General features: G+C 38.9%; 1 protein-coding gene across 3 annotated transcripts in view; it reads right to left on the bottom strand.

The window, feature by feature from the left end:
- The window catches only part of MRPL47 (mitochondrial ribosomal protein L47), a 40,167-nt gene that overhangs the window by 11,679 nt on the left and 667 nt on the right, over positions 1–27,821 (bottom strand). For all 3 annotated transcript variants that reach the window (XM_025878334.2, XM_025878324.2, XM_073896860.1), the window contains exons 2-6: positions 25,177–25,328; positions 24,372–24,432; positions 8,786–8,882; positions 3,583–3,713; positions 1,697–1,792 (exon numbers count right to left, since the gene is read on the bottom strand). In XM_025878334.2, coding sequence (XP_025734119.1) covers positions 1,697–1,792; positions 3,583–3,713; positions 8,786–8,882; positions 24,372–24,432; positions 25,177–25,328 — 537 coding nt within the window. The remainder of the gene's footprint in view (positions 1–1,696; positions 1,793–3,582; positions 3,714–8,785; positions 8,883–24,371; positions 24,433–25,176; positions 25,329–27,821) is intronic.

The raw sequence follows: 27,821 nt of genomic DNA, 5'->3' as shown, positions 1-27,821 counted from the left end.
GATTATGCTTCATGCTCTGAAGGTAAGGCTAAGAAAGGTAGTTTCAAAAATAGAATAATTAGAACATGTATAAGGCCTGTAAGAGTGACACTGGATTCATAAATTCTCATACGTTATTTTAAAAGTCAATTATAGCTTCACCTTGTATGACTAAGGGACAAAAGAACCAAATGGCACATTAGGCTTAGAGAAACTGGAGGAAAAAAACAACAGTGCAGTTGAATTTCTTAATTGCTTAGCATCTGAACTGGGCCTTAAAATGTGAATGGTGGAGAGATTTCAGACCTGTAGATAAAGGAGCAACAAAAGGAAAATGAGCAAGACTATTCAGGAAATAGGAAAGGTTATGACTTTTATGAAGGATACGTAGCTAACACTGAGTTGTGGAATGGGTGGTTAGGAGTTGGGATTTGTTCTGTAGACAAGAAGCTACTGTAGATTTTTGAACAACACTGACGTGATAAAAAGGTTTGAGGAAACTGAGCCAGGAAACAATATGTGAATGGACTGGAGTGAGGAAGATGTTCAATAATTCATTTTGATGAAGAGGGAATGCACTAGGGCAGAGATGGAGTACAAAGGACAGACCCTGGAGACCTTCTGCAAGAAGAATTAAATCAAGGATTGACCGCATCTAGAGCACTGATGATGAAAAAGATGAGTGCTACTTAATGCCCATGTAGAATGGATGTACTATATAAAAGGGTTCGGGACCTATTTCCACGGGTGGTGCCCCCCCCCCCCCCGAGCAATTCTCAGACACCAGCAGGATGTCTGAGACTTCAACTTAATTCTGACGCTATCTACATGGAAACTGCATCAGAGGACGTCACCTGTGCTCAACAACCCGCTACAGGCTGGAAGTTCCCACAACTTCCTCCTTGACCTTCAAATGCCAGTTCCAAGTCCAGGTTGTTATCTGTACTTCTGACAGGCTGGCTATAAATCAGAGGTTCCAAAGACCCCTTCTTAGGTTCGATTAATTTGCTGGAGTCGCTCACAGAATTCAGGAAACCCCTTTACTCACTAGATTACTGATTTATTATAAAAGGATATAAACTCAGGAGCAACCAGATAGAAGAGGTGCACAGGGCAGAGTGGGGCATCCCACTCTCCAATTTCCAGGTGCTGTTCACCAAAAGTGAAGCTCCCTGAACCCTGTCCTCTTGGGTTTTTATGGAGGATTCATTACATAGGCATGGCTGATTAAATCACTGGCCACTAGCAACTGATTCCCCTCCAGCCCCTTTCCCCTCTCCAGAAATCAGGGAGTGGGACTGAAAGTTTCAACCATCTATTCAAAGTTGGTTCCTCTAGCAACTAGTCCCCATCATTAGGTGCTCTCCAAAAGTTACATCATTAACGTAACAAAAGATGCACTCCCCTCACCCTAGCACCCTTTCATGCAATAACATGAGCTATGTTATGCAACTGAAGTATCTGGACCTTCCTTTTCACATTAGAGGGATTTAATCATGTACTTACATACAGACTGATGAATAATAGAAGGGCAATATAAATTTTTGAAAGGATATACACTAGAATGTTAACAGAAGCTATTTCTGGATGGTGAGATTATGGAAGACTTTCATCTTTTCTACCTGATTCTTCTATTTTTTCCCACAATGTACATGTATTACTTAATGTAAAAGCTTAACTTGTGTTAAGTTTCATTATTAAGGGTATTTGTGCTCACCTGACAAAACGTTCCACATAGGGCATTGCAAAGAATCGTTTCCTATTGTATCTTTTATTTAGGTACCAAGGTATAGGCCACTGCTTGAATTTGTGCCTGCCAAGAAAACAAAAAGGTACTGCCTTAATAGAAAATATTTAATACATTTTTCACTTTTTTACAAAGTTTTAGCCATCTTTGAGCTAAATATGTTTTCAATAAAATGAGATGTAACTGGCTTTCTTTTTTAAACTGGCTTTTAAAAGATTTTACAGAGGCACCTGGGTGGCTCAGTTGGTTAAACGTCTGACTCTTTATTTCACCTTAGGTCATGATCTGAGGGTCATGAGATCAAGCCCCATATTGGGCTCCATGCTGAGCATGGAGCCTGCTTAGGATTCTCTTTCCCTCTGCCCCTCCCCCTGCAATAATATTAATATAACATAATATGCCACATGTTCTTGTTGACAGAAAAAAACCCTTAGATGAAGTGTTTTTAAGAAGGAGCTCTGCATTTAATAGGCTATCTTAAATATTTTAACATGCAATAGAAAATTAGGAAAAGGCACTGGAATTATGTCTGAGTTAATAAGCTACATTGGAAAGATGACATCATTGCTTCGTTTACTACTTTGTTTAGCTCTGGAAAGTTAAAAAGCAAAATTTTAAAAAATCTGGAAGAGAACAGCACTCATCCAGATTCTAATATTGACACAGATTCTCTCCTTTATCCTTACCCTTTCCTAACTGACCTCAACTGGGTTAATCCAAATAAAAATTAGTAAAAAATAAAGTTTCTAGTTAGATGTTTTGGTAATTTCTCTTTCCTGTATTGGATTACATTACGGACATACAGCTACTCCCCTACATTTGGCTCCAAGCAGCCCCATTACTGCAAACTCCATTAAAAGATCCTATCTAATGAGTAAGCACTATTATGTGGTTTACTTTCAGGAGTGCACGGAAAGTCTCCAACCACCCACAATGCCTTCTTCATTTTGCTGACTGATGTTTAAAATTCTACTAAGTATGCTTCCTTTTAGAAGCTCAATCCAAATGTCAATACAACCTTCTCAATTATTTATACCTCAGTTTGAATGTTTATTATCAGATCCTTTCCCAAGGTCTGAGAGAACTTTGGGAACTAGAGAGACAAAAGGTGGAAAGTTGTAATGAAAATAAACTGTTTCATAATTTGGACTAGGGCTTATCCCAATGGCAATGGGAGCAAACATTGAAATGGGTTCATATGGCCTTATTCCTTGAGAACTTCCTTTTTTTTTGAGAATTTTTTAAAATCTCAGGTTTTTTTTTTTTTTTTTTTTTTAAGATTTCTTTCTTTCTTTGACAGAGAGAGAAACACAGTGAGAGACGGAACACAAGCAGGGGGCGTGGGAGAGGGAGAAGCAGGCTTCCCACGGAGCAGGGAGCCCGATGTGGGGCTCGATCCCAGAACCCTGGGATCATGACCTGAGCCGAAGGCAGACGCTTAACGACTGAGCCACCCAGGTGCTGCATAAGTCTCAGGTTCTTAATGGGCAGGTATGTGTCCTAAAATTAGCTTCATGGTATTTATAACTCTTTGAAATTACATGTGCACATGTACATTTTTCTAGGGAAAGGATCTATAACTTTAATCAAATTCTCAAAAAGTCATATGTTAGGAACTACTGTTATAAAGAACCTACAAGTAACTGAATCATGAGAATGGGGTGCCTGGCCTACCAGATAATGTTACCTTCATTCATATCCTGGGGCCCCAGTGGGGCCTGGGGACCTCTGTTTACATTAGATACATCTATAATATATTTCATATGGTGAGAGTTTTTGTAAAAGATACTGGACAGGAGAATAAGGCATGAGACTGCCACTCTCATCTTAGAAAAACCACAGTGGAAACTATGTACCAGATGATTCTTCCAAAGATGTCTCTTCTCCAAGCACCAGGTCTAGCTTTTTCTTGACCAGTCTGAAGAAGTCTTAGGGCATCTTCTCTTTCCTGGACAACCTTATCTAATGCATCCATGGAATCTATTACCTGGTAAGAGAATAAGAAGATGTAATTTCAACAATCACCTACAACAAATACCAAAAAAAGAGAGAGAGAGCGAACACATAAAGACAATGCTACAGAAAACCTTAATGAATATTTCTGTCAAAGAACCATTCTGGGGGCACCTGGGTGGCTCAGTCGGTTAAGCGTCTGCCTTCAGCTCGGGTCATGATCCCAGGGTCCTCGGATGGAGCCCCCGCATTGGGCTCCTTGCTCACTGGGAAGCCTGCTTCTCCCTCTCCCTCTGCTGCTACCCCTGCTTGTGCTGTCTCTCTCTGTCAAATAAAAGATGAAATCTTTAAAAAACAAAAAAACATTCTGCCAAATATTACCTAAAAATCTTTTTGGCACAGGTATATATACATGGGTGTTTAGAGTATCACTTTTTGTAATTTTTTAAAAGTTTAGTTTCATTTATTTTTTAAAAGATTTATTTATTTGAGAGAGAGAGAAAGAGAGAACCTTAGTGTGCACGCAAGTTGGAGGAGGGGCAGAGGGAGAGAATCTTCAAGCAGACTCCCGCTGAGTGTGAGCTTGACTCAGGGCTTGATCTCACAACCCATGAGATCATGACCTGAGCTGAAACCAAGAGCCAGATGCTCAAACAACTAAGCCACCCAGGTGCCCCAAAAGTTTAGTTTCATTTAAATGAAGTTCTACTTAGCTGAGATTTCCATATATATGTATTAGTTTTGCTTGGAGTGGGATACATTTGCAGAGATTCCTTATGGAGACCCCATTTGACTCCTGTTATTTCAAAACTCAATGAATTATTAAATGATAAGAGTTTGCTAAAACCCATGTTTTGGCCTCAACTAATCAGTGTGCCCTACACACAGACACTGATATTTTGACCTAATTGGCAGCCGCTACTATTACAGAGAATGGAGTATCAGTCTACCCCGACCCTAATCTCTATAGATCCATCAAGATGGAAGAAGATCCTATTAGGACCTCTATTCTTATCTCTTTCTTTTAACATTTTTATTGAGTTTTATAATGCATATAATAATATACTGGTAAGGCAATATATATATTTTTATAAATAAATATTCATATTTGGGGACTATAATGACAGATGAGCTAAATTTTTTCATGGCTCTAAATACTGAGAGGCATTTTTAGCTGGTTGTATGTTTTATCTGTGAGCATCGTAACAAATAGAAATACTGCACATACATATTTGTTTCTTAAAAGAGCTCTCAAAAATGGGGGGGGGGAGAGGAGGGATGACAGATTAGATTATAATCTTCCAGGGGCACGTGAGTGGCTCAGTCAGTTAAGCGTCTGACTCTTGATTTCAGCTCAGGTCATGATCTCAGGGTCATGAGATCAAACCCCACATTGGGCTCCATGCTGGGTGTAGAGCCTACTTAAGATTCTCTCTCCCTCTCCCTCTGTCCACCACCCCCACATGCACAGGAGTGCACACTCTTAAAAAAAAAAAAAAAAAAGATAGTCTTCTAGTTGGCTGCGAGACCCAAAAGAGATATGAAAGTCACAAATTTAGATAGACTACCTCATAACCTGTACACTCAGCTCACACTCAGTGCTTCTATTCTCCCTTCTTCAAAGCCACATTGAGCAGCTGAATCCACATGCACTTCCTCTTAACTATATGAATTTCTACAAAATCTCTGAGATATAAAAGATGGGTGAGAATAGTGAATCCTATTTTGAAGACAGACAAACTCAGAACAGTGAAGAAACCAGGCTGGTCAGGGCCTAATACGAAGCTGTGTAGCTCTTAGGAACTTAGTAAGCCTGGCTGTGAACCGACTACATTAGAGTTCTCCCATGCAAGGTTACTTCTGGGGCTCCTAACTGAAATCTAATGTTAGCGCACAAAGAAAGTAAATGGCTACCCAGTCCACAGAGTTAACATCCGATTACTCATGTTCATGCCACCAGATAAGAAGGAAAATCAGAAGTATCAATTAGATACACCTTATTCAAAACAAGCCAACCTCAAAGAGCTTTCTTTCCTTTCTAGTTTAACTATTCCAGAGCTTAGAGTGTCCTTACACACTTCCAAATCTTCAGGTTTTATCTTAAATTGAGAATAATTCTTTTTAAGTATTTTTCTTGATAAATTTTCCTTAGTAGTATGTCACAAAACATGGAGAAGACTCCATACATTCGAGGCTTAAAAAAAATTATTGCTTTCAGTTTATCTGGAGAAAATGTTATTTTTGGATTCCACTTATTCAGAAAATGCAATACATTAATAGGACCTATGGGGATGAAGTTCACTTCTGAAATATATTTTTTTAAAACAGGGATAGGGGATAGTCTACCTCTGAAGTTTAAAAATCTTAAAACAAGCAAAAGCTTCTTCACCAAGTAAACAATGTGCTATTTATAAATAGCCAATGCACTTTTATTAAGAATCTCTTGGCTCAGTCGTCTTGGTTAAGCATCTGCCTTTGGCTCAGGTCATGATCCCAGGGTCCTGGGATTGAGTCCCACGTTGGGCTCCCTGCTCAGCGGGGAGTCTGCTTCTCCCTCTGCCTACTCCCCACCCCTGGCTCATGCTTTCTCTCTCTGACAAATAAATAAATAAAATCTTAAAAAAAAAATCCCTAAAACATAACTTTCCTTAATAGCAGAATTAGCAAATATACCTGAAAATAAAATCTCAATTCTTTACAAATGTTGTGTAGCAATGAGGACACCTACCACTCAGATCTTAGTTTCTAAAAAATCCCTCTCCACTAAAAGGAATCAGGGTATTCCTCTGTAAAATGGCTGATTCCAGGGCTGGGGCAGGAAAAGTACAAAATGAATCCAGAACAACTTGCCGTGCCTTATGAAAGAATGATGAGAACACAGAGGCCAGTGTGAAGGAACCCACACTGGCCATTTAGGTTGGGATGATGGTATTAAAGAATTATAACTCACTGAATAAAACTGGAATCCAGGAGTCCACAGTGATAGGAAAGAAGGAAGAAACAGAAGGGAAAACCATTCCTTCAGAAAAAAGCTAACCAATGAACATAGAATGAATTGTGGGATGAGAAAATCATCACTTAGCAAACATCATAGTAATAACTGATCAATAGATGCTAAAACTAGTGAATACAAGTTTGAGGAATTACAGGATATTTACATGATCTCAATACAAAGAAAAATGAGTAACTATATATACAGTGGAGAAACCTGGCAGATACCACACTAACAAAATCATTAATGTCAACACCAGTAACAGAAAAAAACCCCATCCTGTGACTAATATTATGCACTGTGAAGAACACAGTATCACCCCCATGATATTTCTGCCAATCATCATGATTATAAGGAGAAACATTATACAAATCCAAATTGGCCTATGCTCTTCAAAAATGTCAATGTCCTGACACACACAGACTGAGTATCCAGTTCAAAGGAGACTAAAGAGAACAACTGAAAACAAATGATCCAGGGTTTTTTTTTTGCTATAAAGGATGTTGTTAGGATAACTAATGAAAGAGACCTGCAGATCAGGTAACAGTACTGTATCAGTGTTAATTTCCTGATTTTGGAAATTGTACAACAGTTATATAAGGAAATATCCTTGTTATTTTGGGCAACATATACTTAATTATTTATGGATAAAGGGACAGCATGTATATAACTTACTGTTAAACTTCTGAAGAAAAAAATGTGTTATTTAGAGAAGAAGGCAGAGAAGGATAAAGCAAATGTGATAAAATATTCACTTGGGGAAACTGGGTGAAAAGTACCTCTGTACCATTCTCTTCTCTGTCAGTCTCATGTCAAAAAATAAAGTTTAAAAAAACAAGTATGCTATGGAATTCTAGTTAGGGTAAATAACTGAGATGTTACTCTCTACCTTCTTGGACTCTCTGCAGGAATATCAGGTCCTCCCCTCTTAGAGGGAGAGACGGCTGCAAGTAGTGTGGGGAAAGGAAAGCAAAACACAGCTGAGGCCAGGCAAACAGCTGAGCTCTGTTCTCACTGACTACTTACTCTGGCACAGACACATCAACAAAGAGCTCACTCACAAGCAATCCAGGCAAAAAACCCTGAGAAATCTAACTAAATAAACCAAAACACTTCGACATGGAAGAACTAGCTTACACGTGTACAGCCACGAAAAAGAAAAGGCAGATCTACATATACTGATAGGGAAAGATATCCAGGTATACCAGGTAAGTGCAAGACGCCAGTGTCAGAGGAGTTTATACAGTATAACCACATCAGAGGAATTATTTATTGTAAATAAAAATAATTAGGCATACTTCTACATGCAGGGAAAAATTCTGATGGATAAATAGGAAATACGTATGACTGATTACCTCTAGGAGTGGAAATAATGAACCCAGGGCATTTTTTTTTTTTAAGTAGGCTCCATGCCCAGCAGAAAGCCCAATGTGGGGCTTGAACTCATAACTCTGAGATCAAGACCTGAGCTGAGATCAAGAGTTGGTTGCTCAACTGACTAAGCCAGCCAGGTGCCCTGGGATTTTTTTTTTAATGATGAAGAAAACCTAATTTGAATAATAGTTGACCTTTTCACAACAATGTGAATATTCTTTTTTTTTTTTTTACAATGTGAATATTCTTAATACTACTGGACTATACATTTAGAAATGACTAAAAAGGTAAGTTTTATGGTATCTGTTTTTTACCACAATAAAAAAAAAGTATTAAAAACTTTGACCTGGTTCATAAGGAAGTAGTTAAACTGGAACTAGAAATGTAAAATGGTGCAGCTACTTTAGGAGAACAGTTGGGCTGTTTCCTAAAACATTAAACATAGATTTACCATACGACCCAGCAATTCCACTCTTAGGTATCTACCCAAGAGAAATAAAAACACGTCCACATATCTACTGAGGTTTGCAGGTGGGAATGGGGAGTGACTACAGATGGGCATGACACTTCATTTTGGGGTGATGGAGATGTTCTAAAATAGTGAAGGTTGTACAACTCTGTACATTTACCAAAAATCCAACTTATTAAAAAAAGAAATCTACTTGCCAAGAAAATAGGAACCATACACTTACATCTTTCGGCTTTTATCCCAACAGTCTCCAGCCTCCCATAAATGTTACCTTTTCTAACCGCTCCGGACTTGGCATTGGCAAACTCTGCCGCTTGGCCTCCTGCTCTAGAGTTAGGAGCATGTTTCTTTCTTTCAGTAGGACATACCTATAGCAAAGAACATAAAGCTTGTAATGCTATCCTATGGTTACATTAAGGTTGTAAATTTTTTAAAAGATTTATTTTAGAGAGACAGAGCAAGAGAGAGCAAGTAGGGGGAGGGGCAGAGGGAGAGAATCTCAAGCAGACTCCGGGCTGTGTGCAAAGTCCCTCTTGGGGCTTGATCCCAGGAGCCATGAGATCATGACCTGATGCGAAACCAAGAGTTGGACACTTAACTAACTGAGCCACCTGGGTGACCCTGAGGTTGTAATTTTTGACATAAAAACTAATGATCTGTACTCAAAAGTCCTTTAGAATATCATTACAGAGAATTATCCTTTAAACAAAGCTGTATTGATTCTTATTCGTTTAATAAATTTTCCATTTACCACATACTGTATTGTTAAGAGAGTGTATAAAAAAGCATAAATAAAATGTCCCTACATTCCAAGTAGAGAGAGAAGATGGAAGATAATATGTATTTGATGCCTATTATATGCCAGGCAACATGCTAAGCATTTTATATATATTACCTCATTTAATTCTCACAACAATCCTTTGAGGTTGGTACTATTTCCACTTTCTAAAAGAAAAAAGTAAGGCTGACAGAAGTAAGCTATTCTGGGGCACATAGCTAATTCAAGATTCAAATTCTGGACTCCTTGCGTGCATAATTCTTTTTATTTTTCCTCTACTATGCTGCCTCAGAAATTGTAATGTGATGTGGTGTATTAAGTGGCACAGACAAGTACCAGAAGAATTAAGTGGGAGGGAGGGGACACATCTCTAGCTAGGATGATCAAGAAAAGCTTGAGAGATGGGATTTGTTAGACTGGAAAGGAAACCAAAGCAAACATAACCAAATTTACTGAAGCGGCAGAGCTGAAGTGGGGTAGGTTTTGTGAATAAATCTGTTTGAGATTTAGAGCTGGAACAAAGGAAAGAAAATAAATGTGGAGGGCACTGAAAATGACACAAAGGCATTGGGATATCTTAAGCTATGCAAGATGATTTTGGGGAAGGAACTGGCAGAAGATAAACTGGTTTTAGCCAAGATGAATACTGAACAGCCCTGACTAGCCCTTTACCAATAACTTACAATAACAATGCTTTTATACAACTAATTTTTCTAAAATGAATCTGTGCTGTTCTACACATAACACTTCTGATACCAAATGAAAAGTTTTTTCCATCCTGATGCCAAATACGTGTGGACTTTTCCAACACCACTTCTCCAACACTCTGACACTCCCTGTAGAGCCGGATTCCACAGATTTAAGGTTTCAGTCCCCTAAGACTGTCCCCCACTTTACATGCCAATAGCAAGTTCCAGCCCCCCCAGACACGTGACTGACAGCTATAAACTGGGCTTCAGTGGCCATTTGGGAGATCTTTCAATCTTCCCAAACTTACTTTTTTCAAAACTGAACTGGACAGCCATGGCTCTAAAATTGCCAAGACAGAATGGGATTGATTGGTATTTTCAAACTTCCAAATATTATTAGGAATCTAAAATTGCCTCTCTGCCAAATACAATTTCTAGACTAACAGGCAAACAATTAAAAAGACAGAAAGGTTTCCAAGGTCTTTCCCCTCCTATCGTCTTTGTCTCAGGATGTGCAGCAGCCACTGTGTTTACGCCCCACATCCAGGGCTGTCCTCCTTCCCTTCTGCACTGACTCCCCCTCCGCACCCGCCGTGTTTCCCCATGCCAGTTCTCTCACCAAACTTCCCTTTTCCTCTAAACCTTTCCTCCTCTCTCCTTTCCTTTCCTGAACCCAAATTTGAAGTTACGTCTTCTGAGGATCTAAATAAACCCCACATATCTATGTTCACTGAACTAAGGCTGAATTGCAAGCCATAGTTAAGAAGAATTCTCTAAAGTGACTGAGGACACCCAGAGGTTTGCTGAAGAATTTAGCATTGTCATTCAAACTCACCAACCTGGTCTCTCAGATTGATAATTAGTCCATATCCTTGTTGGTGAGGGCTAGGCCAAACACTAGATGAAACTAGCTCAATGGAAACATCGTAAAAGGATTTTGAGAAACAGATCCCTAACTTTTGGCAAGATGCTAGGACACTCACTGGAAATCTCCACCAAGCAATTACAGTACTTTTTCCTAAGCCTGCTGACTAGAATGAAATGCAGGCTTATACACAAAAGTCTGGTGAATCTGTCATTACTATTATAATCGACTCCAAATTGTCTTTTTTAAAAAAATTTTTTATTGTTATGTTAATCACCATACATTACATCATTAGTTTTTGATGTAGTGTTCCATGATTCATTGTTTGTGCATAACACCCAGTGCTCCACGCAGAACGTGCCCTCTTTAATACCCATCACCAGGCTAACCCATCCCCCCACCCCCTCCCCTCTAGAACCCTCGGTTTGTTTTTCAGAGTCCATTGTCTCTCATGGTTCGTCTCCCCCTCCGATTTACTCCCCTTCATTCTTCCCTTCCTGCTATCTTCTTTTTTTTTCTTAACATATATTGCATTATTTGTTTCAGAGGTGCAGATCTGTGATTCAACAGTCTTGCACAATTCACACCACTCACCATAGCACATACTCTCCCCAATGTCTATCACCCAGCCAACCCATCCCTCCCCCAAATTGTCTTTAAAGAAAACTGAAAGACAATTTGGTCTTCTTTTTATATGTTGAATCCACTTGGGTAACATTTAACCGTGTATTTATTAATGGACTGAACCAAGACACTTCTATTTTAGTTACAAGGACCAGGATGGAAAGGGAAACTATGTTCACTGCAGATTTAGTTAATTTGGCAAATGAGCTTACTTGCATCCTTGGAGGAGTCACCTAGAATTCTTAGTTTTCAAGTCTTGCAAATAAGGGCCCTAACCAAAACAAAAACCCTCCTACTTTCTATTACTGCAAAGAGCCAGGACATTTAAAAAAAAAAAAAAAAAGATTGTTACCAACTGAAATGCTCCAGGAGCCTTCAGCCCCCTAGCCAGCCTTTCCAATGTCTTCCTAATTCCCAATGACAGGGCTCTGAGGAACAACAGGAGCTCTTCCCAATCTTCGCTCTTAATCAGCTCAGAGAAACCACTCTCCAGATTGGGAATGAATCTGTCTCTACTGATGTGAGAGCTACACTCTTGGTGCCCAACCCCACTGCAGCCTCTGCCTCAGAGTACTAAAACAGTTCACATAGTAGGGATCTCTAATAAACAGCAACAGGTTCCTGCCCCTGAACCTATTCTCATTTCTCTAGGCACTTTGAGAGACACAACTTTCTCCTTACTTCCTCTGTCCCATTGGGCCAAGATCTCTCACAAAAATACCATACCAGAATTCCTTTCTTCCTAAACAGGGAAATAATTCTGGAATTTGAAGGTAGTAATCAAAATAGCCAATTAGGTAAATTAAATGGCCCTCTGACCTCTATTATTTGCTCCATCTCTGGCAGCGCTATAACTGAGTTTGGGGACACTGATCATTTGTCCCTATTGGATCAGTTACCATCCTCTTGATGAGCAAGATCTTCAACTGATGTTGGCAGAATCCAGAGTGCATCTCCCATCAAGATTCAAACAGATCCCTCAAAACCCGTCCCCAGAATTAATGAACAGCCTATAAATAAATAAGCCTTGCAAGGCATCAAGCCCATAATAAAAGATTACAAGGCTCTGGGCTGCATTAATCCCTACACTACTCCCTGTAAAACCCTTATTTTACCTGTAAGAAAACCAGACAGCCAAGGATGGAGGTTAGCCCAAGCAATAAATAACATTGTTATCCCTTGGCACCTTGTTCCTAACGGCTCCCCAACCCCCATATGCTACTGACATCCATTCCACTGAAAGCAGATTTTTCACTGTAACTGACCTCTGCAGCACGTATTTTAGTATGCCAGCTGATAAGGATAGCTAATCTTTTTGCTTTCACTTGGGCAGAATGGGAAATACACCTGGCCAGTAATGCCTCAGGCCTAAAGAGAGTCCTTCTTACGACCACAAACCTCAAAAACTGATTTAGATGATATAGTTTTCTGTAGGCTCTACTTTGTTATATTATGTAGATGATTTGCTTCTCTACTCCCTTTCTCAAAACTGTCATAGGAAGACAGCATCTAACTGTTGCAACTTTTGGCCTTAAAGGGACATAAACTCTCCAAAGATAAACTGCAGTTTGCTCTAACTTAGGTTTGATACTCAGGGCACCTGATCTTGGAACAAGGACATCTGGATCCAGGTAGACTTCAAGATATCCTGAACTTCCCAAAACCTAAAACTAAGCACCAATTATGAGGTTTTCTGGGACTTGCTGGCTACTGTTGGAAATGGGATCCCAAAATTCTCTCCTATGACTCAAACTCTACATGCTTTACTAAAAAATGACAAACTTGACCTTATTATTTGGAAAGGTCAGGAAGAAGTAAACTTTGGAACTTTAAAAAAAGCCTAGTAATGTCCCCTGCCCTTGGATGTCCTAATCATCAACTTTACTTTTACCTCTTTGTAAGAGAGAAGAGAATGCCCTTGGGAGTACTCACCCCAAAACATGGGGACCATCATCAACCCATAGGGTATTACAGCTAATAACCAGACCCTGTGGCATGAGACCCCCTTGTCTCAGAGCCATTTCTGCCACCACCACTTTAATTAAGGCCACTGAAGAAATAATAATGGAGGGGCGCCTGGGTGGCTCAGTGGGTTAAGTGTCTGCCTTTGGCTCAGGTCATGACCCCAGGGTCCTGGGACTGAGCCCATGTTGGGCTCCCTGCTCTGTGGGAAGCCTGCTTCTCCCTCTCCCACTCCCCCTGCTTGTGTTCCCTCTCTGTCTATCAAATAAATAAAATCTTAAAAAAAAAAAAAACCATGCTTTGGTAGAGCGATCTTTTCACAGTGCACTCCCTAGAGATGGCAACCTTAAGCATCACACTTTGCAACCTGAAGATTTCATCTAGTGAAAAAGACACCTCCAGAAAGACTCTCTTCAACCTTGTGCCACCAAACTCCAACAGAATCCTGGATTCACATGACATATCTAGAGAAAGCACTAAACCCTAACCAGACCTGCACACCTCTAGTGACCTGAAAGTAAAGTTTCCTAGAATTGAAGCAGACATGTAACAAGACAGCTTTCTCAACATGCCCAGACCAGGCCTGCATGTCTTCTCCTGTTTGCTTCTACCATCTCTTTCTTGGAACGAAAATATCCTTGTGTGCGTTTCCCAAATGCTTGCGAGAGGGGGGGGAACCTCTTTTTTTTTTTCATTATGGCCTTTCAGAAATAGCCTCATTATGACCTTGTGATGAACAACTTTTTTGCGGGCTTCTCCTGAAGGGTTAGAAGGTTCAGAATTCAAAACAGTCTTTCATCTGAACTATTATCTGATTCTGGGTACTTATCCAAAGTCACGGTCTCTGAATATGCAACCTTACTGGTTGTATCATTGAATAATGTCTGTTTTCAAACAGTTTTTGAGATAATACTGTTTTAATACATTTTTGAAGTTTTGCTATTTTTTGCAGAAGTTTATTAACTATCGATTCATGTTTACACCTGCACTGTATCTTCCAAAATGCACTTGACTGATTCTTCCAGTGTGTTCTCGCAGTATCCATTTTGCTCTCATGGCCACTTTAAGTGGGTACTTGTAGGAGGCACACAGGACTCTGCGTTTGCCTCTGTAGGGAGAACTTTTCTCCTCTTTTTTTTTTTTTTTAAAACGATTTTATTTATTTATTTGCCAGAGAGAGAGGGAGAGCAAGAGAGAGCACAAGCCGGGGAGTGGCAGGCAGAGGAAGAAGCAGACTCGCTGTTGAGCAGAGAGCCCGATGTGGGACTCGATCCCAGGACCCTGGGATCATGACCTGAGCCACAGGCATCCTGAACTTTTCTCCTCTTAAGTTGAAGTAAGTGCCAATAAATATTTTCGGTTCACTACTTTCAGATCTAGGGTCCTAGTTAAGAATCATGAAACAATTTTGAATTGTTACTTCTTGTATTTTGTATAGTTATTTAAAATTTTTGTACTTTGTTGTCTGTTAAACTTTTGTAAAAAATGTACCCAGACATGTGGAAGATGGCACAGTAGGAGGATCCCCGTCTCACCTCCTCCCATGGATACACCTAGATAACACCCCCATCAGTGTAAATAACTCAAAAAACGACCCGAAGATTAGCAGAACAGACTTTCCACAGCTAAACGTGGAGAGGAGGCCACCTTGAAGAGGGTAGAAAGGGTGGAGACATAGTGGGGAGACAAACAAACCAATGGGACTGTCCGTAAGAGGAACAGCATGGATGCAGAGAGGAGCAGATCCTGTGCCAGGCACCTGAGACACGGAGGACCTGCACTGGGAAGATGAATCCCTGTAACATTTGCCTTTGAAAAGCAGAGGGGCTTAATTTCTCTAATCCTTACAATCACTGGGGTTTAATAGTTTCAACCCTATTTTTTTATTTTTTAAAGAATTTATTTATTTGACAGAGAGGGTGAGAGAAGGAACACAAGCAGGGGGAGTGGGAGAGGGAGAGGCAGGATTCCCGCTGAGCGGGAGCCCGATGCAGGGCTCGATCCAGGACCCTGGGATCATGACCTCAGCTGAAGGCAGACGCTTAACAACTGAGCCACCCAGGCGTCCAACACTTGTAACTTTAAAAAGCAGCAGGCTTGGGTCCAAGAGAGTTGAGGGTGAGAGGAAATGGAGTCCCCATTCTTAAAGACAGTACAACAAACAGTCCCACTGAAATACAAAACAGAGCACCAGTTTGAAAGAATCCTGGGATGTACAGGAGAGAGATTTTTTTTTTTAAAGATTTTATTTATCTATTTGAGAGACAGAATGAGAGAGAAAGCACATGAGATGGGGGGAGGGTCAGAGGGAGAAGCAGACTCCCTGCTGAGCAGGGAACCCGATGCGGGACTCGATCCAGGGACTCCAGGATCATGACCTGAGCCGAAGGCAGTCGCTTAACCAACTGAGCCACCCAGGCGCCCTACAGGAGAGAGATTTGTTTGTTAATCTCGGGACCTATGCTGGAGGGGCAAGGATCTTTGGGAGATTTCTCTAAGAACAAAGGAATTTGTAGGTGCCATTTCCCTTCCCTAGATACATGGATACCTATGGGAACCAGTGTGGTGCAAACACTCTCCACCTTGCTTGTGTGCCTGGCCCCCATCCACTTCTGCAGATCTACCCCCTCCAACCTGGTCACCTCCCACAGCACACCAACACAAACTCTACTAACACTGTGCACTTGCCCTTGTGTTCTTCTGTGGACATGCTCCCTCCAACTCTCTCTCAGTAGGAGTCCATCCAAAATGGCACCACAAGCCTGGCAGTGTGCAAGCAGCCCTGACAGGGGTCAATACCACTCCAAATTGACTCCTATCTTGGGGAGAGAGGAAGATAACCGCATACACTGGTTCCACTGTGGTCCCAGCAGTGGTTTGGGAGCAGACATCTGCAGACCTTGCCCAACAATGAAGACTTCTTAGGGGACAAGACAGGGAGAACACCCTGCAGTTCGGTGTAACTGCAGCCCTGGCAAATACCTGATCTCACCCAACTCAAGCCAAGGTGGTCCCAGACTGGCACACTAACAAGACAGGGACCAAACCCTGCCAACAACACACAAAGCAAATCACTGTAGATGACTAGACTGACAATCCAAACACACCTCAGACACAAGAGTAGGGTGCATGCAACACACATAGGAGATACCCCTAAAGTGCCAGGTTCTAGTGAACAGGGGACACTGTACTGCAGGGCATACAGGACCTCTTCTTCATAAGGCCACTACTTTCACGAGCAAGAGACATAGCTAACTTTGCCAACACACTGAAACAGATGCAGAGAGTTAGACAAAAATGAGGAGACTGAGGAATATGTCTGAAATGAAAGAAAAGGACAAAATCATAGGAAGAGACCTAAATGAAACAGAGGTAAGTAATTTTCCTGATAGAGAATTTAAAGTAATGGTCAGAAAGATACTCACTGGACTTGAGAAAAGAGTGGAGGACCTCAGTGACACCCTCAACAGACAGAAAGTATAAAAAAGAACCAATCAGAGATGAACAACTCAATACCTGAAATTAAAGATACACTAGAGAGAATAAATAGCAGACTATAGGAAACAAAAACAGATCAGTAATCTGGAGGACAGAATAATGAAAAGCAATCATGCTGAATGTGAGAGGGGAAAAAAAAATGACAACAGACTTAGGGAACTCAGCAACATTATCAAGCATAATAACATTCGTATTATAGGGACCCCAGAAGGGGAAGAGAGAAAAGGGGGCAGAAAATTTATTGAAGAAATAATAGCTGAAAACTTCCTGAACATGGGAAAGGAAACAGAAATTCAGATCCAGGAGGCACAGAGAGTCCCCAACAAAATCAACCTAGGGAGGTCCACACCAAGACTCATAAGTAATTAAAATGGCAAAAGGTAGTGACCTAGAGAGAATTTTAAAAGCAGCAAAAGAAACAGTTACATATAAGGGAAACTCCACAAAGCTATCAGCTGATTTCAAAGAAAATTTGCACGCCAGAGAGAGTGGCATGATATATTTTAAGTGCTGAAAGAAAAAAACCTGCAACCAACAATATTCTATCATCCAGCAAAGTTATCATTCAGAATAAAAGCAGAGATAAAGAGTTTCCCAGATAAAAGTTAAAGGAATGAATTCATCACTAAAACAGCCTTATAAGAAATGTTAAAGGGGATTCTTTAGGTGGAAAGACCATAAGCAGGAAAAAGGAAAGTAGGAAGCCCAAAAGCAGTAAAATTAAGTATATCTACAAAAATCAGTCAAGGAATTCACAAAATAGAAGGATGTGAAGTATGACACTATATACATAAAACATGAGGAACAGAGTAAAAATTTGGTGCTTTTAGGATGGGTTCCAAACTTAAGTTACCATCAACCTAACATAGATTGCTATATGCACAAGATGTTATACATAAACCTAAAAGTAATCACAAATCAAAAACCAGTAATATATAAAAAGTAACAAGAAAGGAATCCAAATATATCCCTAAAGATAGGCAGCAAACTGTAAGAGAGCAAGAGAAGAAAGGAACAGAGGACAAAAGCAATCATAAAACAGTAATAAAATGGCCAGCTATCAATAACTACTTCGAATGTAAACGGACTAAACGCTCCAACCAAAAAACAAAGGGTGATGGAATGGATAAAAAAGCAAGACCATCTATATGCTGCCTACACAAGACGCATTTCAGACCTAAAGGCACATGCAGATTGAAAAGTGGAGGGATGGAAAAGCATTTATCATGCAAATGGAAGCAAAAGGAAAACGGGCAGCAATACTTATATTGGACAAAACAGACTTTCAAACATTAAGACTGTAACAAGAGACAAGGAAGGACACTATATAATCACAAAGGGAACATCCAAAAAGAAGACATAACAATTGTATATTTTTATGCACCCAACATGGGACCACCTAAACACATAAAACAGCTAATAACGTAAAGGAAATAACTGATAGTAATACAATAGCAGAGGACTTTAATATCCCACTTACATCAATGGAGAGATCATCTAAACAGAAAATCAACAAGGAAAGAGTGGCTTTGAATGACACATTGGACCAAATGGATCTAACAGATATATTCAGAATATTCCATCCTAAAACAGTAGAATACACATTCTTTTTCAAGTGCACATGGAACATTCTCCAGATCAGATCACACATTAGGCCACAAAATAAGTCTTAACAAATTTTAAAAAATCGAAGTCATACTATGCATCTTTTCTGACCACAAATGCTATGAAACCAGAAGTCAACTACAAGAAAAATCTGGAAAAAACACAAATACATGGAGGTTAAAATAACATGCTACTAAAAAATGAATAGGTGAACCAAGAAATCAAAGCGGAAATAAAAAAAATACATGAAGACAAATGAAAATGAAAACAGCAGGTCCAAAATCTTTGGGATGCAGCAAAAGCAGTTCAAGAGGGAAATTTACAGCAATATAGGCCCATATCAAGAAGCAAGAAAAATCTCAAACAACCTAACCTTACACCTAAAGGAGTTAGAAAACAAGCAACAAACAAAACCCAAAACCAGCAGGAGGAAGGAAATAATAAAGATTAGAGCAGAGATAAATGAAATAGAAACTAAAACAATAGGGCAGATCAATGAAACCAGAAGCTGATTCTTTGAAAAGATCAACAAAATAAACTTTAGCCAGACTCATAAAAAAAAAGACAGAACCCAACCAAAATCATAAATGAAACACCTGACGACAAAGAAATAACAAGTACTGTAAGAGAATATTATGAAAAATTATATATCAACAAATTGGACAACCTACAATAGCTAAGTTCCTAAAAACATATAACCTCCCAAAACAGAATCCGGAAGAAATATAAAATTTGAACAGACCGATTGCCAGCAATGAAATTGAAGCAGTAATCAAAAATTTCCAACAAACAGAAGTCCAGAACCAGATAGTGTCACAGGGGAATTCTAACTTTTATTTTTTTAAAGATTTACTTATTTGCAAGAGAGAGAGAGAGAGAGAGACACCACACACACACACACACACACACACACACACACACGTGGGAGGCACGCAGGTGGGAGGAGCAGAGGGAGAGAGAATTTCAAGTAGACTCCCCACTAAGTGAGGAGCCGACATTGGGTCTGATCTCACAACCCTGAGATCATGACCTCAGCATCAAGAGTCAGATGCTTAACTGACTGGGCCACCCAGACGCCCCAGGAATTCTACCTTTTAAAGAAGAGTTAATACTCAATTCTTCTCAAACTACTCCAAACAATAGAAGAGGAAGGAAAGCTTCCAAATTCATTCTATGATGCCAGCATTACCCTCATAGCAAAACCAGATAAAGACTACAAAAAAAGAGAACTCCAGACCAGTATCTCTGATGAATATAGATGCAAAAATCCTCAATGAAATATTAGCAAAAAGAATCCAACAATACATCATAATTCACCATAATCAAGTGGGATTTATTCCTAGGATGAGAGGGTGGCTCAATATTCACAAATCAATCAACATGATACATCACATCAACAAAAGAAAAGATAAAAACCATATGATCATTTCCATAGCTCCAGAAAAATCATTTGACAAAATACAACATCTATTCATGAAAAAAACCCTCAACAAAGTAGATTTAGAGGGAATATACCTCAAGATAATAAAGTCCATCTATGAAAAATCCAGAGCAAACATACTCAATGGGTGAAAACTGAGAGCTTTTCCCCTAAGGTCAGGAACAAGACAAGGTGTCCATTCTCACCACTTTTATTCAACACAGTATGGGAAGTCCTAGCCATAGCAGACAACAAAAAGAAATAAAAGGCATCCAAATTGGTAAGGAAGAAATAAAACTTTCACTATTTGCAGATGACATACTATATGTAGAAAACCCTAAAGACTCTACCAAAACACTACTAGGATAAATGAATTCAGTAAGGTCACAGGATACAAAATCAATCTACAGAAATATGCTGCATTTCTATATGCTAAAAATGAAGCAGGAGAAAAAGAAATTAAGAAAACAATCCCATTTACAATTGCACCAAAAATAAGGCACTTAGGAATAAACTTTCACCCAGGAAGTGAAAGATCTGTACTCTGAAAACTGTAAAACACTGATGAAAGAAATTGAAGACAACACATACAAAAAGATATTCCATGCTCATGGATTAGGATAACAATTATTATTCAAATGCCCATACTACCCAAAGCAATCTATAGATTTAATGCAATCCCTATCAAAATACCAATAGCATTGTTCACAGAACTAGAAATAAGCAATCCTAAAATTTGCATGGAACACCCAAAGCAATCTTGAAAAAAAACAAAACCAGAGGTATCACAATTCCAGATTTCAAGTTATACTACAAAGCTGTAGTAATCAAAAGAGTATGGTGCTGGCACAAAAATAGGCACCTAGATCAATGGAACAGAATAGAGAGCTCAAAACTAAACTCACAAAGGGCACGGGGTGGCTCAGGCAGGCCCGCGACTCTGGGTTCGGCGTAGGCCCTGATCTCAGGGTCCTGCTCTGTGCTCAGTGGGAAGTCTGCTTGAGATTCTTTCTCCTGTCCTCTCCCTCCCACTCCGCTCCTCCCTGCCTCACGCACATGCTCTCTCTTGCAAACAAATATAAAAAACCTTAAAAAAAATCCACAATCATGTGGTCAATCTTCAACAAAGGAGGCAAGGTTATGCAATGGGAAAAAGAAAGTCTCTTCAGCAAATGGTATTGGGAAAACTAGACAGCCACATGCAAAAGAATAAAATTGGACCACTTTCTCACACCATACACAAAAATAAACCCGAAGTAGATTAAAGACCTAAATGTGAGACCTGAAACCATAAAAATCCTAAAAGACAGCGCACAGGCAGTAATTTCTCTGATACCAGGCACTGCAACATTTTTCTAGATAGGTCTCCTAAGACAAGAGAAACAAAAGCAAAAATAAACTATCGGGGGTGCCTGGGTGGCTCAGTCAGTTAAACATCTGACTCCTGATCTTGGCTTGGGTCTTGATCTCAGGGTCGTGAGTAGAAGCCCCATGTTGGGCTCCACACTGGGTATGGTCTACTTTTTAAAAAATAAATTAAAAAAATAAAGTATTGGGATAATTCAAATACAAAGCTTCTGCACAGCAAAGATATTTGCAAATGACATATCCAATAAAGCATTAGTATCTAAAATACATAAAGAATTTATAGAACTCAACACCAAAAAACCCACAAATAACCAAATTAAAAAATGGACAGAAGACATGAACAAACATTTCCCCAAAGAACACACACAGGTGGCCAACAGACACATGAAAAGATGCTCAACATCACTCATCATCAGGGAAATGCAAATCAAAACCACAATGAGATATCATTTCATACATGTCAGAATGGCTAAAATAAAAACCACAATAAATAAATATTGACAAGGATATGGAGAAAAAGGAACTCTTGTGTACTGCTGGCGGGAAGGCAATCTGGTGCAGCCACTGTGGAAAACAGCATGGAGGTTCCTCAAAAAGTTAAAAATAGAATTACCATATGATCCAGTAACTTCACTACTGGGTATTTACCCGAAGAATGCTAAAACAAATTGAAAAGATATATGCATCCATATGTTTATTGCAGCATTATTTACAACAGGCAAAGTATGGAAGCAACCCAAGTATCCGTCAATAAATGAATAGAGAAAATGTGGTATTTATGTACAATAGATTATTACTCAGCCATAAGAAAAATGAAGTCTTGCCATTTGCAACAAGGATGGATCTAGAGGATATAATGCTAAATGTGAAATAAGTCCGAGAAAGACAAATACCATATGATTTCACTCATATGTGGAATTTAAGAAACAAAACAAAGTAAAAAAGAGACACAAAAAACAGTCTTAACTCTAGAGAACAAACTGGTGGTTACCAGAAGGGAGGTGGGGGGTAAGTGAAACAGGTGAAGGAGATTAAGAGTACACTTAGGGTGATGAGCACTAAGTACAGAATTGTTCAATTACTATACTGTACACCTGAAATTAATATAACACTCTGTTAATTATACTGAAATTAAAAAAAAAAATGATGCACCCAATAAGGAGATGATCTCCAACAGGTGGGCCTTGAGAAGATATAATAAACTTTAGATGGGAATTGCCAGAGAATTCTCCCTCTTAACCTTGTTACTCAAATGTGGCCTTCTGAGGTTCCCAACTGTTAGGCACTTTCCCTCCAAGGTAAGACATGACAACCAGGAAAGGTCCTTCCTGGCACTGAAGGACAATTCCACTAAATATAGAAAAACTGAGACTTGATTAGCACTGCCTTCAAGGAAAGATCTTGATCAAAAGAGGGAAATGTGAGAATTAATAAAAGGAAAACCTAACTAAAGTGGACTGGAGATGATGGAAGGGGATACTGGAAGGGGGAGCCATACCACTCCATGTCAAGTATAGGAAAAAATGTCAATTACAGATCCCTAACAGAAGAATCCTCAACAGAAAAGAATCAATTACAGGCTCTAACAGGGAAAGACATACATTGCCATCTCCTACAAGAAATTACTTCTGCAGCTCAGCCAGTGAGAAACCATCATCACCCTGAACTCTTGCTTTTCTCCAATGGACTTTCATTCAAAACAACCCCGCTCAACTTTCTCTTCCTTCTCCATAAAATAGTATTCCTTTGTTCGACTTGTCTATGGTTTTGCCATAGCTTGCTTGTCCTCAACTTCAATTCTGTTATTCCTGAATAAACCCATTTTTGCTGGTAAAATAAACTGTTTTATTTTTAAGGTTAATAGCAAAATGGGTGAGGAGGGTGAAAAAGTACAAATTTCCAGTTATAAGATGAGTAAGTCATGAGGATGTAATGTACAGCATGGTGATTATAGTTGATAATACTGTACTTCATATTTGGAAATAGCTAGGAAAGCAGATCTTGGAAGTTCTTATCACAGGGAAAAAAAATTTTTTTTTTCTTTTTTAAAGATTTTATTTATTTATTTGACAGAGAGCGAGAGAGAGACAGCGAGAGAGGGAACACAAGCGGGGGGGGGGGTCAGAGGGAGGAGGAGGGTCAGAGGGAGAAGCAGGCTTCCCGCTGAGCAGGCTTCCCGCTGAGCCCCGCAGCGGGGCTCGATCCCAGGACCCTGAGATCATGACCTGAGCTGAAGGCAGTTGCTTAACCAACTGAGCCACCTAGGTGCCCCTGGGAAAAAAAATTTTCTAACTATGTACAGTGACATATTTGAACTGGACTTATTAAGGTGATCATTTTACAATGCATACAAATATCAAATCACTATGTTGTACCCCTGAAACTAACATAATGTTATGTCAATTACTCCTCAATGAAAATAAATACAAATAAGTAAATAAATAAATAAGTAATCCATTAAAATGCAACCCTGTCTTAAATTCTCTCAACCCTCTCTAATTCATCAGGAAAATCTGCCAGAAATAGCTAGCTAAATGCACTCTCCAACATACTTCCTCAGAGTAAATAAGCTAAAGATTACAGACCATGCATAAGGTAATAAAAAGGAGGAAGGCCTAAATATAACAAACACTTCCCATTTCATTAGTTTACTAAAATTGTTAGTATAGATGCTAGTATGACTAGTAGCAGTAACAGTAAAATTTCTAAATCCCCAAATACTTGAGAACACTAATTTGTCTTAATGTAATTTAACCTGTCATATTTATAAAATCTATAATGATTTTGTGTATCATCCATAGTATTATAAGACAAAACATGTTACTCAATTTCTTACATCAAATAGATATGTTTATACCTCATTGTTATACTTTAACTGCTTCAAACACCTACACATATATATTTCCTAAGATTTTATTTTTAAGTAATTTCTATATCCAACGTGAGGCTTGAATTTACAACCCCAAGATCAAGAGTCACATGCTCTACTGACTGAGCCAGTCCAGCACCCCTCAAACACCTACATATTAATGTACTCAGTATACTTACCAAAGTTTATGTAAATCTTCATTACTTTTATTCCTTAATTGCTGACAGGTCCACGAAGCTCCTATTAAAATTATGAAATCCACAACATGAAATAATATGCTAGCCATGTGCCCTGTGGTAAATTACTTAACTTCTCTAAACCTATTTGCTTATCTATAAAATAGTTTTATATTATAGTATAACATGTAATTAGTATTAAATTGGCATTAAATTAGGTAACATGAAAATATTAGTAATGTGACTGGCAATAGCATTCAAAAATGTTGTATTAATATAGAATGTATTTCCAAAATTTAATGCCAAAATACTTTATATCATAAATTTTCAATTATCTCTAAAAAATGAAATCTAAAACCTTAAACCTCACTTCAATTAACAATCTTTTCTTTTTTAAGCATTTTATTTATTTGTTTAGAGAGAGAGCACGAGTGTGCACACAAGTGTGAGGACAGGCAGAGGTAGAGAGAATCTCAAGCCACTCCAGGTTGAGCAGCACGGAGCCTGGACACAGGGCTCAATCTCTCGGCCCTGAGATCATGACCTGACCCAAAATTGGGAGTTGGATGCTCAACCAACTGAGCCACCCAGGTGCCCCTCAGTTAATAAATTCAACCTACTCCTCTTCTAAACCTTTTGCCAACCTGCCAATTAACAATTAACTCTATTTATATTATCCTTTTAATTTTCTTTGACATCCCCAAAGGAAATCAAAACGAAACACCTAAATGATTTCCAAGGTGCATAAATAATCCCAAAATGATAGAGGGTTCAATATATTTAATATTGACCAACCCAAATATCTTACCAGATTTCACTTTTTCTTCCCCCCAATTCTTTGGGTCATCAAAAAATTCTTCCAGTCCTTTTGTTGACAATGTGGTATGAAGTAATCTACACTGGTGAAAAGATGTGACATTTGGTATGTTCTTAGGCAAAAGGCTAAGAGAAAACCTGCAACTGAACATATATAAACAAGTGATTAAAGTTTTACAACATTTGGATTTCATAAGCAATAATCGGAATCATTTCCTCATCTACAATGTTAAAAAAAATTACTCAGCGTTTCTGCACAAGAAAGAAACATAAAATGCTTTAGAAATTATTTTTAATATTGCATTATAGATGTTGCTACCCTTTAATTTCAGAGGTTAATATAGTCACATGATTTTGGAGGTAATATATTGATATAATTATATTTTTATTTTTTACTTTTTAAGTACGCTCCAACATGGGGCTTAACTCACAACCCCAAGGTCAAGAATCCCATGCTCTAAAAGACTGAGCCAGCCAACCACCCCACTGATATAATTATATTTCAAAGTAACATTTTTAGGTCTTTCATACACTGCTAGTGGTTCTATGAGCAGATAAAAACATTCTGAAGCTTAATTTTGCAAACATGTATCACAAGCCTTCATGCTTCCCCCTTCAACCCAATAATTCCTCATCTAGAAATTTCAACTAAAAATATTATAGATGGAAATTGATAAGTAAAAATGTCTATTAAAGCATTATATGTGATATCCAAAAGTTGATTAATAATGTAAATATGCAACCAGGAAATGGTTAAAAACATATTTGTGCATTTTTTAAAAAGATTTTATTTGAGAGAGAGCATAAGAGAGAGCATGCGCACGTGCATATGCACGCGCACAGGGGGAGGGGCAGAGGGAGAGGGAGAATCTCAAGGCGACTCCATAGTGAGTGTGAACCCTGGGTGGGGAGGGGCAGCTCAATCCCACAACCCTAAGATCATGACCTGAGCAGCAATCAAGAGTTGGACACTCAATAGACTGAGCCACCAGGCACCCCAATTACTGTGCATTTGTATGATAATTTCCCCAATTATGCACTTGTATGATAATTTGTATGATAAAAAGAGAGAGGGAGAGCACAAGCAAGGGGAACGGCCAGAAGAGGGAGAAGCAGGCTCCCTGCTGAGCAAGGAGCCGGACATGGGACCCGATCCCAGGACCCTGAAATTATGACCTGAGCCGAAGGCAGACACTTAACAGACTGAGCCACCCAGGCGTCCCTAAAAATGTTTTTAAAGAATATTTAATAACCTGGTGAAATCATTGAAAACATAATAGCAAAGTACATCACAAGTGTTGTATTCCTACCTAAAAAATTTAACCTGAATCTAACCACAAGGATGCAATCAAGACAAATCCAAATGGAGGGATAATCTAAAAAGGCTGATTTTATAAAAAATGTTCTGGATTAAAGATAATGAAGGAGACATAACTAATGCAACGAATGATCATTGACTGGACCCTGGATAAAAAATTATGAAAGAAAAAAGAAATTAGCAAGATAATTGAGGGCATTTGAATTTGGACTGGATGCTAGATAAAAGAACAGAAATTGTAGTATGTTGATGTGACATTCTCCAGCATGATCATTGTAGTACTGTAGTTAAGACAGTGTTCTTGTTCTTAGGTGATATATGCTGAAGTGTCATGATGTTTGCAATTCTGACATGCCTCAATTAGCTTAGAAAAAAAATATAAAGGCATGGATATAAAGAGATATAGAAAATGTGACAAGGGGCACCTGGGTGGTGCAGTTGGTTAAGCCGCTGCCTTTGGCTCAGGTCATAGTTCTGGGGTCCTGGGATCGAGCCCTGCATCAGGATCCCGCTTGGTGGGAAGCCTGCTTCTCCCTCTCCCACTACCCCTGCTTGTGTTCCCTCTCTCGCTGTGTCTCTCTGTCAAACAAATAAATAAAATCTTAAAAAAAAAAAGAAAATGTGACAAAATTGCTAAGAATTGCTTAATAAAGATGAAGAGTATATGGTTATTCTTTGTATTGCTCTTACAATTTTTCTGTTGGTTTGAAATTTTTAAAAATAAAAAGTTGGGAAACAAGGATAAAGCACAAAACTGCATATATGTAAATATGATTCTGGCTTTATTTCAAAATTACATGTATGTGTATATATGCAAAGTTAAAGAGTGGAAGGAGATCTTTATGTATCAGTGGCAAAAATTATAGTCTATTATTACTTTTTTCAAAACACTTTGCCTTATTTTCCAAAGTGTCTGCAAATGAACAGATATTCATTTAGTAATAAAAATCTAAAATTTACTTTGAAGAAAAAAGGATGAGGAAAAGACGATTGATCCAAGTTTGTAACCTTTATCAAGTTACAACCTTTGAGCCTCTACAAAAGGAAAAAAATATTCTTATCTCTAAGGTAAGTGTAAGTTATAATACTGTAGCACATAACAGATGCTCAACAACTGTCTGTGCCGGATTCAAGGGCGCATATATTACTTCCTTTCAAGCCGGGCGATGGGCTCCATCGCCAGAGGAGTGTGGAGCCTACTTAAAAATATACACATATATATAAATAATAATTAAAAAAAATCCGACATACCCAACTATGTATAAAATTCCACTCAATACACACAAAAGCCAGGATAAGTGAGGAAACCATACGCCATA

The sequence above is a fragment of the Callorhinus ursinus genome, unplaced genomic scaffold (genome assembly GCF_003265705.2).
Source record: "Callorhinus ursinus isolate GAN/ISIS: 27379988/994484 unplaced genomic scaffold, GSC_fseal_2.0 scaffold1, whole genome shotgun sequence".
Taxonomy (NCBI): Eukaryota; Metazoa; Chordata; class Mammalia; order Carnivora; family Otariidae; genus Callorhinus; species Callorhinus ursinus.
Note: the sequence above shows the minus strand (reverse complement) of the source record. Positions and strands in the feature narration are given on the sequence as shown.